The sequence below is a fragment of the Gopherus flavomarginatus genome, chromosome 6 (genome assembly GCF_025201925.1).
Source record: "Gopherus flavomarginatus isolate rGopFla2 chromosome 6, rGopFla2.mat.asm, whole genome shotgun sequence".
NCBI lineage: Eukaryota > Metazoa > Chordata > Testudines > Testudinidae > Gopherus > Gopherus flavomarginatus.
Window position 1 is genome coordinate 64,548,795 of NC_066622.1, and position 16,772 is coordinate 64,565,566.

The following is a 16,772-nucleotide window of genomic DNA, read 5'->3' on the forward strand; positions in this document are numbered from 1 at the left end:
ATATGTTACAGGATCTTTCAGCTATAGACACTGGGAATACCCTCCCAGCCTGAGTATACAAGTACAAATTAAAATCCTTTCAGCCAAACACACATTTGAACTCCTCCCAGCCAAATACACATTTGCAAATAAAGAAAACAAACATAAGCCTAACTCGCCTTATCACCTAGTACTTACTATTTTGAATCTATAAGAACCTGCATCAGGGAGATTGGAGAGAAACCTGGTTGCATGTCTGGTCACTCTCAGAACCCAGAGAGAACAACCACCAAAATCTAACAGCGCACACACAAAAACTTCCCTCCCTCAAGCTTTGAAAGTATCCTGTCCCCTGATTGGTCCTCTGGTCAGGTGACAGCCTGGCTCACTGAACTTATTAACCCTTTACAGGCAAAAGAGATATGAAGTACTTCTGTTCTATTAACTCTTACTTTTCTGTTTATGACACCTTCCAAGGTACCTCCAGAGCACTAGCCTTGTCTTTAGCCTGATCTCACATTCAAACCAATCTCCCTCACGTCACGCACTAGCTTTTGCTGCACATTGTTGGATTCCTTCCTTCTCTTGCATTTACCTCGCTCATCGTGCCATGTCTGAAGTTGGGCCCTGATCCTGCAGTGACAAGTGCAGATGGACTGCTATGCCTGCAGTTCAGTGAGGCTCAGGTGCTGCTCAGGTCACAATGCAAGACCAGGGCCTTTGTTTTTAAGCTCCTTGTAGCATGGTTCATGCCCTATCTGTATTGCGAGTGTCTAGCGTACTGGTGAGCATGGAAATCAGCATCATACTCAAGCTTCTTTGGGGCAGGGACTGTCATTTATTGTAGGGGCCAGATGCTCAGCTGGAGCAAATCAGCGTATCACCATTGCAGGGGCGGCTCCAGGCCCCAGCACGCCAAGCGCATGCTTGGGCCGGCAAGCTGTGGGGGGCGCACTGCCAGTGCCATGAGGGCAGCAGGTGGGCTGCCTTCCGCGGCCTGCCTGCGGAGGGTCCGCTGGTCCCGCTGCTTCAGTGGACCTCCCGCAGGCGTGCCTGCGGAGGGTCCACTGGTCCCATGGCTTTGGCGGACCAGTGAACCCTCCGAAGAAAAACCACGGGAAGCAGCCTGCCTGCCGTGCTTGAGGCAGCAAAATCCCTAGACCATTGACGTCAATGGAACAATGCTAATTTACACCACCTAAGGATCTGTCCCTATCTTTGTAAGGGCCTCCATACTGTGATAGTGCTGTGGCTGAGCCACCAAGGTTAAAATACAGATAAATAACCACAACTTCAATGCTAGGAGGTTCAACAAGTGTCAGATGTTTGGCTCTTATCTGAACCCCTTTGTGTTAGAATCACCAGGACTTTACTTGACAGTCCCAATACTTTATGGGCTTAGTGTGAAAGGTTGTCTCAAGTGGTGTAGATCGAGGCCTGTAAATGGAGGATGACGAGAGGGATCAGAGACAGGGACGTACTTTCTTACTGCTGCAGTTCAGGGCTGTAGTTCATGGCTCCAGTTCAGCACCACTCCCAATCAACTCAGTGGGTCTATTCACAAGCTTAAAGTTAGGTACATGGTTGATATCTTGTGAATCAGGACAAAGAAGACTAAAGGGCCCAGGTGGGCCCATCTTTACCACAGAGATCTATCCTTGATTTAAGATTAAGCCCAGGGAAGCACAGGCAAAAAACCTCAAAGGATTTTCAAGTACATTTTCACCAAGTGTCCAGAGCTTTGTGTATTGTTTCCAACCCACATTTTATTTCATGATCAAGTGTTTATTTTAAAAAAAGTAAAATTTGTCTTAATCAGTCTGGTAAAAATAAATAAAAAAACACCATCCACTGAAGGTGAAAGTGCAGGGTGTGAAGCTGAAGCCTTGAAATATCAGACTGGAGTTGATGTTATTAAATGATTAATTTTTTTTTGAGTGACAGGTTGACGCATGCCCCAATCTGTGCTCTGAAGTCACACTGTATAAATCTTGTATCTTGGGAATAGTGATTAACCCATAACAGGAACCACTGACTTTGGGCAAGTCATATCAACACTCCATGCTTCAGTTTCCCCTCCCCACTTTTTGTCTGTCTTGCCTGTTTAGACGGCAAGCAATTCAGGGCAGGAAGTGCCTTGCACAATGGGATTCTGATCTTAGCTGAGGCCTGTAGGCGTTACTATAATACAAATAATTAACAATACAACTACAACTTTATAGAGCAAGGGTATTATTCTGATTGTGCAACCAATTTAAAAGCTGGGTGGAAACTATTTTACAAGAACTTTCATTGAGTTCTCCTCTGTACCACATGGATGTCAAATGTTAATGTATGAAGTATGTTGGGGGAGAGAGAGAGAGAGAGAATGTGTATTAAGGTGGCAGGTTGCAAGCACAACAGGACAAGGTGCAGTTATTTACACACCCAGTTTTAAAATGCAGTTTGTGTCCAGGTGCTCCTTCTAGACCCAGCCATCCCCAAGCCAGTGCTGAGCAAAACATGGGCTGTTTGCCTTTTGGAATGAACAAGCAGCACTGCTGATTTTGGTAATGCCACTTACAGTCCCTGTCTATACTATGGATACAGGCAACCGAAGTAAAACTCAGTTATAACCTCGTTGTATTGTCCATGTATCCAGTTGCAAATACGGTTCCGGTGTGTAGCAGGGACTAGAGTCTGACAGTTCTTCATACTCAGGTCAATGCCTTGGTTGCTCACTGGCCTGGTACCAGAGTTTCACGTGCTTTTCCAACAGCCATTCCAGTATCTTTTGTTATTATACGCAAATTGAAAAATGCATGCCCATCTCAACACTGAGTCAATTACTGAACATCTTTCCTGATGTTTGACTGAATGGTAGTGCCAGCCTGACCTTACCTGTCATTACTTTTGGGACATTATAATGTAGGGGTAGCAGTCGATTTACAAAACACGTAAGTGGTGGTTAGACGCCTAATCTGGGACTAAAACGCTCCACCTTAGTCCCCAGTATTTTGATTCTATAAAGAGTTTTTACTGGGTCTCCCATAATGTGAATGTGGTTTTATGAATTATATTGTCAAATGGGTCATGAAAACTAGAGATGCGTCTCAGTCAAAAAACCCAAATCTGAGCACTCCTGAACTTTGGGCTTTGAAACTTCCAAATCAGGATCCAAAGATGCATATTTTTGCAGATTATTACTTATTTATATTACTATAGCACCCAGGAGCCCCGGTTGTGGGCCAAGACTCCACTGTGCTATGCGCTGTACCAACACAGAACAAAAAAGCCTTCAAGAGCAAACAGTCTAAGTCAGGGGCTGGCAACCTTTTAGAAGCGGGGTGCCGAGTCTTCATTTATTCACTCTAATATAAGGTTTTGCGTGCCAGTCATACATTTTAACCTTTTTAGAAGGTCTCTTTCTATAAATCTATAATCTATAACTAAACTATTGTTGTATGTAAAGTAAATAAGGTTTATAAAATGTTTAAGAAGTTTAATTTAAAATTAAATTAAAACTCAGAGCCCCCCGGACCGGCAGCCAGGACCAGGACAGTGTGAGTGTCACTGAAAATCAGCTCGCATGCTGCCTTCGGCACACGTGCCATAGGTTGCTGTAACAGGGTCCTCCACCTGCCCCTCTCCCTGAGGCCCTCTGCTGCCCCAATAAAGCACAGAGAGGCTTCTCTTGCTGCAGCATCCATGGCTTTATTTTACCCAAGTTCCCACCAGCAGTGATACTATTTACAGAGCTTGCAGGCCTGACAATCTCCTTTCCTACATGGAGTCTTCCCTCAGCCTGGAGACTGACCTTCCACTGGCTGTTCTCCTCTCTTCCGGCTGCCAGCCAGCCTTTACAGCCCTTGAAGCCTTGGCCCACAGGTGCAGGCATCAGACTTCTCCCCAGCCCCAATCTATTTCCCCTGATTGGGGCTGGCTGAACAGGGGCTAATTAGGTGCCTTTGCCCCAGCACCCTGCTACACACCTCCCCTCTTAAGCTGGTGCCAGGCCTGGTCTTTCTTGGCCTCACTTTCCTCGGCCAGGGATTTTACTCTGAGGTTGGGCCCCCTGCCCAGCTGAGGGATCCCCAGGAACAACCCCATGGGATTTTGGCACACCCCACCCACAAAAGGTGCATTGGGTAGGGGGTGAGGCACCCCACAGGTCCATGCTCACCCAGAGGTCCTCACACCGCTGGGCCGGCCACTCCAGAGGCTCCCCTTCCTTTTCTAGTGGGGGTGACGGCTCAGAGCCCGCTGCCCCGAGTCGGCCCCCTGTCTCTCGTCCAGGCCCTCTGTCCCTTTGCTGTTGGGCCTTCCCCTGTTGGGTTTCTTCCACCTTCCCCGGGGTTCCCTCCCCGAGGCGGTCCTGCCCAGGAAGCTCCCTTGGCTTCTCAGTTACTCCCTCAGGTTCCCTATTTTGGCTTGGTTGTCTAGGTTGCTCGGCTTTTCCCCCTGGAGGTTGTGGGGCCTTCCCTTGCTTCGGGTCCACCTCCACCAGGGTCTTGCCCTCTCTTTCCAGGGTTCTCTTTCCCCCTTTCTTTGATGGTCATTTCGCCATGGTCTCTCTCCCCTTCTGGGGAGGGCGCCAGTCCAGTCCCAGGACCACAGGGTAAGCCAACCCTTCGATTACCCCCACCCACTTTCAGGTAAACCGCCCTTGCACTTCAAGGGGTACCTGGGCCACAGGACAATATTCCCTATCCCTGTGGATGCATTCCACTAACATCCATTCCACAGTGATAAGCCAATGCGGCTTCACTAAGCGCCGCTGTATAAGGGAGCGAGTGGAGGCCGTGTCCACTAGACCTCTCTGGGGCCTTTTCCCAACCCACACTGGGATAGTGGCCAACCCACGCCTCTTTTTCCGCCCCCCAATCCTAGTCCATCCACAAAATTCAGCTGCCCCACGCTCCATCACTGGGCAGTCCCGACTTTTATGTCCCAGCTGTCCACACCGCCAGCATACAAGCTGCTCCGGGCTGCTAGGGGTCCCCTTGGGCTCCTCCCATCGCCTGTCTACCGGCTTCGCCCCGGCATGCTCACGGGGTTTCCTGCCACCCTCTGTGTCCCGCAGGGCTCGATGCTCCCTCGGTGGGAAGTCAGCCTGTGCATACTCCTCCCTTTTTTGCATGGCAGCTTCTAGGGTGGCCGGCTGATGTCGCCGCACACTGTCAGGGAGGCATTGTATAAACTGTTCAAGGATCACTTGATCCACTATCTGTCCAACGGTGTGGGCATCGGGCCTCAACCACCGTGTTGCCCAGTCTGTTAATTTTTGAGCAAAGGCCTGGGGTCACACGCCCCCTGCCTACCGGGCTGCCTGAAACTTCTGGCGATATTTCTCGGCCGAAAGCCCGAGGCGGTCCAAAATTGCTGCCTTCACTGCATCATAGTCCCTGGCTTGGGCATCCATCAGGGCCATATATGTGGCCTGTGCCTCCCCAGCAAGATAGGGGGCCAACTGCCGGGCCCAGGTTGTCCGGTCCCAGCCCGTGCCCAGGGCCACCCACTGAAAGGTACCCAAAAAGGCGTCAGGGTCATCGGGTGGGGCCATCTTACAAAGGCTGAGGCTGGGGCCCGGGTGCCATCTCCCACAGCAGGACTCAACAGCTTTTGCAGGAGCTGCTGCTGCACAGTCAACTGCTCCTTGATGAAGTCCTGTAGGGCCTTTTTCTGCTCTGCCTGTCAAGCAAGTAGAGCCTGCCTCTTCAACTGGTGGGACTGCTGGAAGGACTGCAGTGCTTTCTGCATTTCAGTCTGTTGCTCAGTGAGCCACTGCAGGGTGCTCTCCATTGCCGGATCACCAAACTGTGTCTTTGGCACAAGGTTCCCAGACAAGCCCCCACGTGTAACAGGGTCCTCCACCCGCCCCTCTTCCTGAGGCCCTCTGCTGCCCCAATAAAGCTCAGAGAGGCTTCTCTTGCTGCAGCATCCATGGCTTTATTTACACAAGTTCCCACTACCAGTGATACTATTTACAGAGCTTGCAGGCCTGACAATCTCCTCCTACATGGAGTCTGCCCTCAGCCTGGAGACTCACCTTCCCCTGGCCGTTCTCCTCTCTTCTGGCTGCCAGCCAACCTTTATAGCCCTTGAAGCCTCGGCCCACAGGTGCAACCAGTTCTAAAGGCCAGGCATCAGACTTCTCCCCAGCCCCAATCTATTTCCCGATTGGGAATGGCTGAGCAGGGACTAATTAGGTGCCTTTGCACCAGCACCCTGCTACAGTTGCCTACCCCTGGTCTAAGTTGTGGCTGTCTCACTTTATAAAAATTAGTTCTTTTTTTCAATTTAAAGAGTCTTCCTTTGCAGTGCTGGAAACTGCAGCTAGTAGAAAATTTTCCAACAGAACAATTTTCAATTAGAAAATGGTGTTTTGATGCAATCAAAACATTTCGTTCGAGTTTTATTGTTTTGACTTTTATATTATGTACTATAAGTTATAATACAAAAGTCTAAATATTTTGACTTTTACATTATAGATCACATAATATTACACCATTACAACTGCAACAAAATATTTTTGGAATATTTCACTTTGCAAAAATAAAAATGCAGTACTTGACTTTATACCGCGATACGGTACAAAATCAGATTTTGAGATCGCAGAATTTCCCACTCAATTTTTTAACCAGCTCTACTGGAAATACAAACACTGAGCATTGTGCTAGTGTGTCAGAACTGGCAAGTGAAAATGACTATAAATGGCAAATAGAGTTGGTTAGTCTGGCTTCACAGTCCAAACTCAGCAAAGTGCAAAAAGGGTTAATGAGGAAGCTTTCACTTTATCATGGCAAGAGAGGATGTGCGTGCGTGTGAGTGAGAGAAAGAGCAATACAGATGCCGAATGGAGATTGAGCCTGCAGAATGAAATCTCTGATGTCTGTTTACTTCTCTATGGACCTAAGATCTACAGGAAATATTTTAGACTCTTCAGGAATTTGGTTTAAAATGAGGTTACAACAGTAATGTTCATACCAAAAATTAGTAGAAGAGTTTACATAGATCCCAAATTCAAATATGCTTAATTATGCCTGCAGAGAAACTGGATTATTGAAAACAATGAATTGTGTCATCATGGTTTAACTCTATGAGCTGTTGATGAAATCTACAGCGCTGGAAAACGGTGAAAGAAGGATGAAGCTGAAAACTATCTTAACAAGGGGGTGAGGCAGACAGAGTGGATGATGGCCTACTAATGCGTTTGGAAAAAAAGATACCTGTAGATAGCATTAGGTCAGGAGAACTTCTCACTTTCTTCACAGGGATTATTTTAACAGCAGAAATAGAGCGTGCACATAAAGGGACGTCAATGGCTGCAAACACAAAAGTGTAGTTGGTGCATCCAGAAGGGAAGAACACAATTAAGGAAACATGCCACAAAGCTTTCTAATGTACTTGGGAAACCAGGAATGACAATAGCAGGAAATTTCATATACAAAAGCAGTCCAGAGAGCAGTGATGCAATCATTAAAAATAGCCCCTCGTTCATCCTAATTCAGAATGTGTATCTGTTGTGCAGGGTACAGTACTGCTTAGTGAACTGACTGAGTCCTGGCTGCCAATATACTGTAAGGGAAGAGAATCTCAAACATTCATTTTCAGATGACGTAACTAAAGTTTAGTATAAACCTTTAGCCAAGAAGCTATTACATGCAAAGATAAAAAATCTTAAAGTTGCAGAGTTAAAATTATCCAGAATGAGGAAACAAACATTAAGATTCTGAGAATAACATTGATTGGCCACTGCACAAATCCTATGTTTTTGATGGTGTATATTTTACAACATCAATAGCAAGGAGTAGAGAATTGTGACCAGGAGTCTTGAAAAGTATTCAGAACCAAAGGGTGCCATCAAGGTACCCAGTCTTAAGAGAACCATTCAGCCAAGCAGTAAATCAGAGGGCTTCTGTTTAAACTCCTTTTTTCTGCGTACTAATTTTATCAAAAACACTAGATTTTACCAACAAACACTGAACATTGTCTTAGAGGGATTTTTCTCTGTTATGCAGCACTGTGCAACATTCTAGCACGTGTTGAAAATTTCTAAAGGTTGCTCACTTCTCCAAAGCATCTGGTTCGTCCTCCCCTACTCTTCCTACTGTGGCCTTGAATGAGCAATACTGAACTCTGTCCTCATGGGGCACAGGCAAAGTTAGTGATGGGTGAACCTCAAGAGGTTCAGCTGGAATAAAAGACCTGAGGGGAAATCATGGTGCCAGTGAAGTCAATGGGAGTTTTGCTATTGACTTCAGTGTAGCCAGGATTTTACCTCTAGGATCTGACATTGTAACGTCTCTGCATACAGAACACTCATTGATTTCAAAAGGTTGGAAGCCTCCCTGAGCTTTATCCAAAACTGCTTTTGGTTTGCAACGTTAGGCTCAGAAGAACAGCTTCTTCTTGTGGTGGTCTTGTGGCACTTGGGCTGTGGTTCTGGATGAAACCTGAAAATGCAGAGGCTGCCCCAGAATGGAAAGGTATCGAGAGGAATGATGCGTGGAAGAACTTGGCTGAATTCTTTCAAACCTCAAGAAAGGCTGACTTTCGGTTTTGGGGTACAGTTCTGAGCTAATTTGTATTAGAGATTAGCTTAAATCAGAGACTATTATCTACTCCCTCACTGGATTTCAAGGGGAGGTTTGGACACAATGTGGCCCTGTTCCAAACTGCCTTTGGTTTGGGGAATAATCCCACTAACAAGGTTTTGTAAAAGCAAAATATAGCTTGGGCTCTAGTACTATTTCCTTCTGAACTAGCTCATTCATTCATCTATAATAAATACACTGCCTGTCAGAAAAAGCCATCAAAGGAGAGGAAAGGGCATGAATACCAAAGCAGAAGCCTGGGGAAAAAATCTTCCCACCCCAAATATACTAATAATAATAATAAAAAAAATCTAACGGTGCAAGGCCAGGTTCCAAAGCCTTTTGGAAAGGCTCATGTTCTTCAGCAAGTTTGGGATCAGGCCCTTGCTGACAAAGATAGTTTTCCTTAAAATATTAATGTTAATTTAATACTGGGTCAGTCCCCTCATGCTGTGGTTGCAGCTAAGCACAGTAAGACATTGTAATGATTCAACTGCGGGGAAATAGCTGCACCACTCCAACTGACGTGCCGGGGGAGCTGCAGAGATTATTTTGAATGTATTTGACTCACCTTGCTCTTGGCCATTGGTGCTTGATATCAGCCCATTGACCACGGTTTTCACAACGCCAACTTCTTGTTCTGAAAGACAAAGAGAAAGCTGGGGCACCCGAAGATAAGTGAGATCATGCTGACTACACTGCAGGGCCTGAAAATATTCAGGATTTCAAAAAAAGCCTTTTCACTGTCTACAGGAGAAATATAGGAGACATGTGAGAAAGGAACAGGACAGGGAATAGTAAAACACTGTGGCTATACATGTGTTGATACCATGCTTACCCACATCCCCAGATCTAGGGACAGAAATTCACTTCCACTCTCATCCTTGTCCATTGACACTGAGCTCCTGGGGGCAGGAACTGTCTGTGTGTTTGTACAGCACCTAGCTCAACCGCATTCCAGCCCAGACAGGGGCCTCTAGACACCACCACAAAAAAATTAAATACCCACCCCAGTCACTATTTACTAATCAGGTTCCCTCATACAAACCCATGGGAGATCAAGAGTCTGCCCAGGTGCCCAGTACTATTCCAGAAGTATCTTCTGAAGTGACACTCAAGACTGTCCTAGGCTAGCAGCAATGGGGATCCTAAACCAATGGTCCCCTAACTCTGGGGCGCATCCCCCTAGGGGGTTGTGGAGGACTGTTGGGAGGGTTCACAATGGGGCCCGGGCCAGCCCCCACGGGGGTGGGGAGAAAGTGCCACCCAGTCCTGCTTTGCCCCCAGTCCAGACAGGAGGGGAAATGACAACCTGAAACCAGGGTTTGTTTTTTATTATGAAAACTTCTTGTGGCCCTCTCGACAGTGGAATCCCGCACAGGAATGGCTGATTCAGAGAGAACAGATAAAAACACAAAACAGTCACAGCATTAGAACTGGACAGGAGGGTTTCTGTAGCTAAAGGCAGGCATGTGAGGAGCAGTGACTTACCAGAGCTCATTGTGCCAGAGGAATTTGTCTTCTGCACTTCCAGGTTCTGGTTTTCTCTGTTTAAATGAAAGAGAGAATCCTGCCGTGATGCTGTCTGTGCTGTTTACACTGATGGAAGCTTGCAGCACCCTTCTAGCAGATTGTGTGCTGGCTCCCCAACCTCCTCTCCCCACAAGGTTTGTGATACCCTGTTCCAGAGATAGGCTACAATCTTCTCCTGAGCGTTGTCTGGAAAACCAGCTGTCATATACACCTATCTTTGCCTCCTTGGACAACAGCAGCATGACCTAGAGTAGCACTGAGCACCCTTCACTCTCTCTGAAGCCAGGCCAACAGTTCCATTTCCTTCAAGAGCAGCAGCCACTAATTTTCCAGCCTAAGAAAAAGCAGAACTCAACTGAATTTAGATCAAAGAGAAGCAGCATTTGTTGGTAATTTGCAGAATGGAGAGAAGACAGAAATAAACAGGATTTCCACCTAATGTGGATACTATTGGAGGAGTCTTTCGACCAATGATACTCAAATCTCAGTGGTTCAGGAGCCATATTAGCGATCAACATTACCCAGAAGAGCCACACTAGTGTACATTCATTGTTTTATTTACTACAGTACCATATATTAATATTTAGTATAATTATTCTCACAGCAAAATGAGTGACCAAGTAGTATTATTTTATCAACTACAATTGGTTAATAACATAGGAAACGCATCTTGCTTGGTTAATAACTTAGACTGGCTAATATTTAAATCACACAGTGTTTTAGTCTCATGTACTGCAAAGAGTCACAGAAGACACATTAAAGAGCCACCTGTGGCTTGTGAGCCACAGTCTGAGTATCACTACTTTAGATTATCCCTAAACTTTAAGTCACAAGATCTGGATTATATGCAAGGTCAACTGCACTAACAAGTTAGAAAGCTGTCTGGCCTCTGGCAGCCTGTGAGATATGCAGCACCATTACAAGGTATCTCATCTAGAGCTGTGCAAATAACGGCTTTTTCAGGTCACTGGCCATTTGGAACAATTAAAAAAAATAGTTTCAAGTCTATCCAAAAACTAAATTTTTCAGAAAATTCAAAAATTAAAAGGTTTGGGTCAAATTAAATGTTTTGTTTCAATTTGGAGCATTTTGTTTTTAACTTTTTTAATTGTTTAAAATAAATTTGAAGGAAATTTCAAAATGAAAAATTATTTTGAGCTGAAAAATTGAACACTGCATGAAAATATCCAAATGAATTGTTTTAAATGTTTTTTCAGAATATGTGTTTGTGGTTTCTTTCCCACAACATGAATTTGTGAAACATTCAGATATTATGGAAGCTGCACTTTTTTGCCAAAAAAAGTTTTAGATGAAAATTTTTGCCTATATCTAATCTCATTAGAGAGAAAATCCCTGAGCAGGAAACCCCAAGCACACAGTAGTATTTAGATACCAATATGACTGATCATGGAGAAATAGGGTGGGAGGTCTTTCTTCTATGTAGTAACATCTTCAGAAACAAGGAAAGATGTTAGTTTCCCGACTGTGTTGTCAAATACACATTCACTTTTGTCTCAGTCATTCCCAGCTTCTCCAGCCCCATTTGAAGTTCATAGAACACAGAAAATGCTAACTTGCTCCATGCTCCCAATGCAAAATGTGCATTGACTTGCCAGTGAAAGGTGTCTTCAGTGATGGATTTCTCTTTTCCTTTACTGAGTCGTTGTTTCTGGCTAAATGAACATTCTGAGGTATTCTTCAACTCCATTCTCTTGGAGCATTTTTTCTCATTACGTTTCTAACAACAGGCCTTTTGTGAGTGGACGGATTCTTGGTTACCTATTCTGGCCCAGCTTCAGCAACATATCAATTACCTCTTCTGTGCTCTGGGGATGTAAGCTGCACACATGCAAGCCTGAGTAAAGGTCTTTGTGTAGGCAGCTGCAAGAACACTGTTGGGATGGAGGAGGAGATACAGAGTTCCCCAGCAACCTGCAAACAGGCTTACCTAGCTTCTGAGCCAGGCTGTAGGCAGAGATAGGGGCCATGACCACGGGTACCAGAATGCAGGGAGCAATGGGGCCATGATCTCAAAAACACGTTTAAAAGTGGGAGGGCTATGCCCTCCCAATTTTTACCAGCGGTAAGGCCGAGCAATGGGGGATGAGGGAGCAGAGAGGAGCATGTAGGGTCTTGGGGGCAGGGAGAGAGGTGGTGTGGAAGCAGAACCTCAGGGGAAGAGGCAGTGTGAAGGCAGGGCCTCAGGGGAGGGACAGGGGATCAGGGAGAAGAGGCAGGGGCTTGGGGGGAAGGGTGGCATGGCAGGGCAGGGCCACAGTTCAGGTGCTGGTACCCCCTCCAACACACTTTTAGGAAGCTTTCACTGATCCTGGCCATGACCACTGCAGCCATTGATCCAAGTGTTCACAGACCAGAACCCCACACCAGAGCCCTTTCCCCCAGCCTGCCCTTAGTTCTGCACTGGGCTATTCTCTCTCCCTATACCTACTCTGCAGCTGCCCATCATCCATGCAGCAGAACTAAAGTGCTGCTATTGATATAGTGGGAGACATCTGGGGCACATACTTCGCTGGGTGAATATCATCACAGAGGAATACACCATTTGCATTTAAAAAGAAGGCAGAATTATAAAGAAAAAATCTTACTGAATATTAGGAACCAGAGAAACAGACATAGTTAATTTTTCCTACTCTAAGTGCTTTGTGTCAGGGACTATTTTGGACTCTATGTCTGTACTCCGCCTGGCACAATGGGGTCCCTAAGAGCTACCGCAACATAAATAATCAACAAAGAGATTTCAACATCAATCCAGAGATGGTGGTGCACAGCGGAAGGAGGACACATTTTGACAATATAAGCCTGTATTTTCAAGGATGTATTATCTCCAGGGACCCAGCATTGAGGATTTCCTGCGGAAACAACTTAATGTCTTTTTGCAAATACAATGTACTTTATTTCCCCAAAAATGTAACACAAAGAAATGTAAACTAAGGGCAAGTCAGGCTCTGACTCTTCATCCTTCTCAAGTGGGTAGCTCATAGACATTTATAAGTCTGTCGATTCCCCGCAAGGTAGTGAAACTGGTCCTCTAGCTCAATCAGGAGCAGCTCATGCTTTTAGATCAAAAAGTACCAGGTTCCAACCCCTTCAGGGGCATCCGTACAAGTTGGTGTCAGAGGCTATACAGAGACACTTGGTCTGTTTGCCATGCTTAATGCCAGCCTGAGTTAATGGCTATGTTCGATTTCAATACTTGGCAGTCTAGGTGAAGAAAATTCAACAGGGAAACTTAGTATGAGAACAGCCTCTTCTATGCTAAGCCTAGCCAATAGCTGGGTCCTCAGTCATGGGTCTGTCAGAACAGATGACAGCACTTATTTAAATTATTTTATTCACTGAAATAGCCATATGGGATACCCACTATGCCTTCGCAAGGACCCCAGGGTGCAGAAGTCATACAGCGTGACTCCAAGCAGATCTCAGGACAACATAAACAACCAACATGGGGCATTCACTCTAAAAAGGGACAGCAACAGCAGCCAAATACAAACCACAGACAGGCTGCCTGGCTCTACATGCTCATGCAACATCTGCGTTATGTTTCTGCTTCTCCACGAGACACAATGGGCCAGATCCTGAGCTGATGTTAATGGCACAGCTCCACTGGTGGAGAATATGGCCCAATGTATTTTCCTAATGGGGCTTATTCTGAGCCCTATGACGTCTTCATTAGGTGAAGGATACAAGTATTTAGCTTTCAGAGTGGTAGCCGTGTTAGTCTGTATCAGCAAAAAGAACAGGAGTACTTGTGGCACCTTAGAGACTAACAAATTTATTTGAGCATAAGCTTTCATGGGCTAAATCCCACTTCATAAAACCCAGTCCTACTGTATCTTCCACTGCATGCATCCGATGCTGTAGCTCACGGAAGCTTATGCTCAAATAAATTTGTTGGTCTCTAAGGTGCCACAAGTACTCCTGTTCTTTTTGCAAATATTTAGCTATCATCGTTAGGAGAGAAGGGGTACATTAAACTAATTCAGCTCTCTCCAGCCTGGATCCAATATCTGTGTTCAAGAACACGTAGAACAGCATAAAAATCCTAGATTCAACCAGCTATCATGAATCAAATTCCTCTGGGTAAATAAACCACAGGCCAAGTTGATCCCTTTGTGGGGGAGAGGGAAACACAAAGCAATGGCTGGTAACTCCAGGACTTTCCACTCATTGTTTCCTACCAATCGTCCCCCTATAGGGACTTGCCTTTGGGAGCAAGGCCTGCAGAAAGCTGTTTTGGCAGCAAGGGAAGCAGAAAGAATTCCCAGGCAACAGAGGGGTCATCAATGGGACTGTTCACTTGCTGCAAGTTAAGCTTGTGCTTAAATGCTTTGCTGCACTGGGGCCTGAATTCTCCCTGCCATTCCAATTGGCTGAGAGATTCCTCTTCACTTCCTGTCCTAAACTACTAACAGCTGCTCCATTCCAGAGGTGGATGCATTTCTGTGTTCAAGTGATCCTGGTACATATAGTTTCTACATCATGCGGTGAAAGATACTACATAAATATAAAAAATCTTAGGTGTATATTGCAGAAAAATCTTGGGTAGTCAGACAATGTGAAAGTTAGACCACCCCCTCAATAAGTCTTTGAACATTATAATGACTTCGTTATTTAACTCACCTAGCTCTTTAACCCTGAATGTTTTTTAGGAAAGACGTTGAGCTGGAAAATTAAATATATCAAGAGAGAAACACAGTAAAATGGAGTCAAGGACTCCATACAATTGACCTAAGTTTGCAGTTTTCATTTTCTGTGTGACTGCCTTCTGTGAAGCCAGGTCGACACTAAAGAGTTAGGTCAACCCAGCCACATTGCTCAGGGATGTAAAAAATCCACACTCTGACCAATTTAGTTAAGCTGACCTAACCCGCAGTGTAGACAGTGCTAGGTCGACGGAAAAATTCTTCCATCAACCTCACTACCATCTCTCCGGGAAGTGGATTGACTATGGTGACAGGAGAGTCACTCCCTTGCTGTAGTGAACGGCAACACTGAAGCAGCAGTGCAGATGCAGCGGTGCAGATGCAGCTGTAGTGTTTGAAGTATAGACATAGCCTGACTTTCTTTAATTTAAAAGGGAAAGCACTATACGCTCGTGTCTACACATTTCACCGAGGGCCTGGTCAAAAACCCTCTGATGTCAGTGGAAAGACTCACAGTCATTAGAAAGGTTTCATCGAGTCCAAGCTTCTGAAATTGTATGGGTTTCACACAAAACGTGAGCCAGCGCTGAAGGCTCCATGCTGTTAAAACTGTCAAGTCCCTCTTAAGGAAAACTGGTACCAGAACTGCAAGGAGACTGTGAATTCAATGCAATCACCGATCTTGGCATCAGCTGGGACATAAACCCATAATTAAGAGGAAGCACTTTTCAATGGAAGAGATTCTGGGTATAAAAATAGAACGGTAATTAAAGGAAACAAGTTTGCCAAAAGTGAATGAAGAAGGAGGGGCAAATTAATTGCAATCTGACCTAGAAAAATGATGTTTCACACGTTCCCCAACTTATTAGCATTTATAGAATTTAATTAATATAATATGCATTTAGTGTTTGTTCACTGTGAAATTAATGTGTTATCAGCTGAATTCACAAATAGGTGAGGTGGCGGGAGTGAGATGCGTGGCTGGTAGGAATCAGCATGTTCCACAGACTGCAGTTTGCAAAGCTGATTTATACCAGGTGAGGCTCTGAGTGTTACAAACAGGCAGCAAGCAGTAGCTATAGTCCTAAATCAGGAAAGCAATCAAGGATATGCTTCAAGTTTAGCATGTGCCTGAAGCTTTCTTAAATCAGGCCCACAGTTACTACTGCTGGTCTCCAAGGTGCTTAAAATTAAGCATGGGTTTCAGTTTCACTGACTTTAAAGTTAAGCAGGTGCTTAAGTGCTTCCATGAATGGAGACTTTTCCAGAATTGGAGCATATATCCTTTATATATATATATATATATATATATATATATATATATATATATATATATATATATATATTTATATACACAGAAGTGGTGGTGTTTACACATATACTACTACCGCTGTGCAGGTATACACGTAACCCACACACCTCCAGAGTGTGGTGCTCTGTCCTCTCTAGTGGCACCAAGACCACTTAGAGATTAATGAGTCTGCTCTACAGCCATAGCTAAGGGCCATGTGGCTTTTAACTCACGCAGTAGAGGCGCATGCACTAAGCTCCAGAGATCCTAGGTTTCATCCTGCCTGCTGACGACCAGGGTTTGTCAGTGTTACATATACACTAGCACCCTAAATCAGTGGCCTCAAGAATCATATCCGTTTTATAGACAGAGGAAGCAGTTCAGAAAAACCAGAAATAGAACCCCAGTCTCCTTCCTTCCAGCATCCTGTGCTAACCAGCAGACAGAGCTGCCTCTCCAGCAGACCTTAAATAATGCCTTTACTGAAATGTGACAGAAATAGCAGCAAAAGCTTCTGCTGTACAAATTTAAGACATGATGGCAGGTAATGAATTCCCAAGGGTATAAGCCAGGAGTTTCTGATCTTAAATGTGCTGACATCTACATGTTACATGTACAAGTTCCTTGCCAGCACCCCTATACCTCTAGGCAGACTTTTAAAGACTTCTCCATCCCTTTCAGTGTCAGCACATTTCTTCCAAGACCACAGCTCTTTCCCTACTTGGTGTG

At 45.1% G+C, this 16,772-nt stretch overlaps 1 protein-coding gene across 41 annotated transcripts in view; it reads right to left on the reverse strand.

Moving 5' to 3' along the window:
• The window catches only part of SORBS1 (sorbin and SH3 domain containing 1), a 275,655-nt gene that overhangs the window by 90,096 nt on the left and 168,787 nt on the right, over positions 1-16,772 (reverse strand). For 40 of the 41 annotated variants that reach the window (XM_050959921.1, XM_050959922.1, XM_050959925.1 and 37 more), the window contains 3 exons: positions 10,047-10,102; positions 9,127-9,195; positions 7,188-7,283 (listed from right to left, as the gene is read on the reverse strand). In XM_050959921.1, the coding sequence (XP_050815878.1) occupies positions 7,188-7,283; positions 9,127-9,195; positions 10,047-10,102 (221 nt within the window). The remainder of the gene's footprint in view (positions 1-7,187; positions 7,284-9,126; positions 9,196-10,046; positions 10,103-16,772) is intronic. The other variant, XM_050959924.1, reaches the window with a different exon arrangement.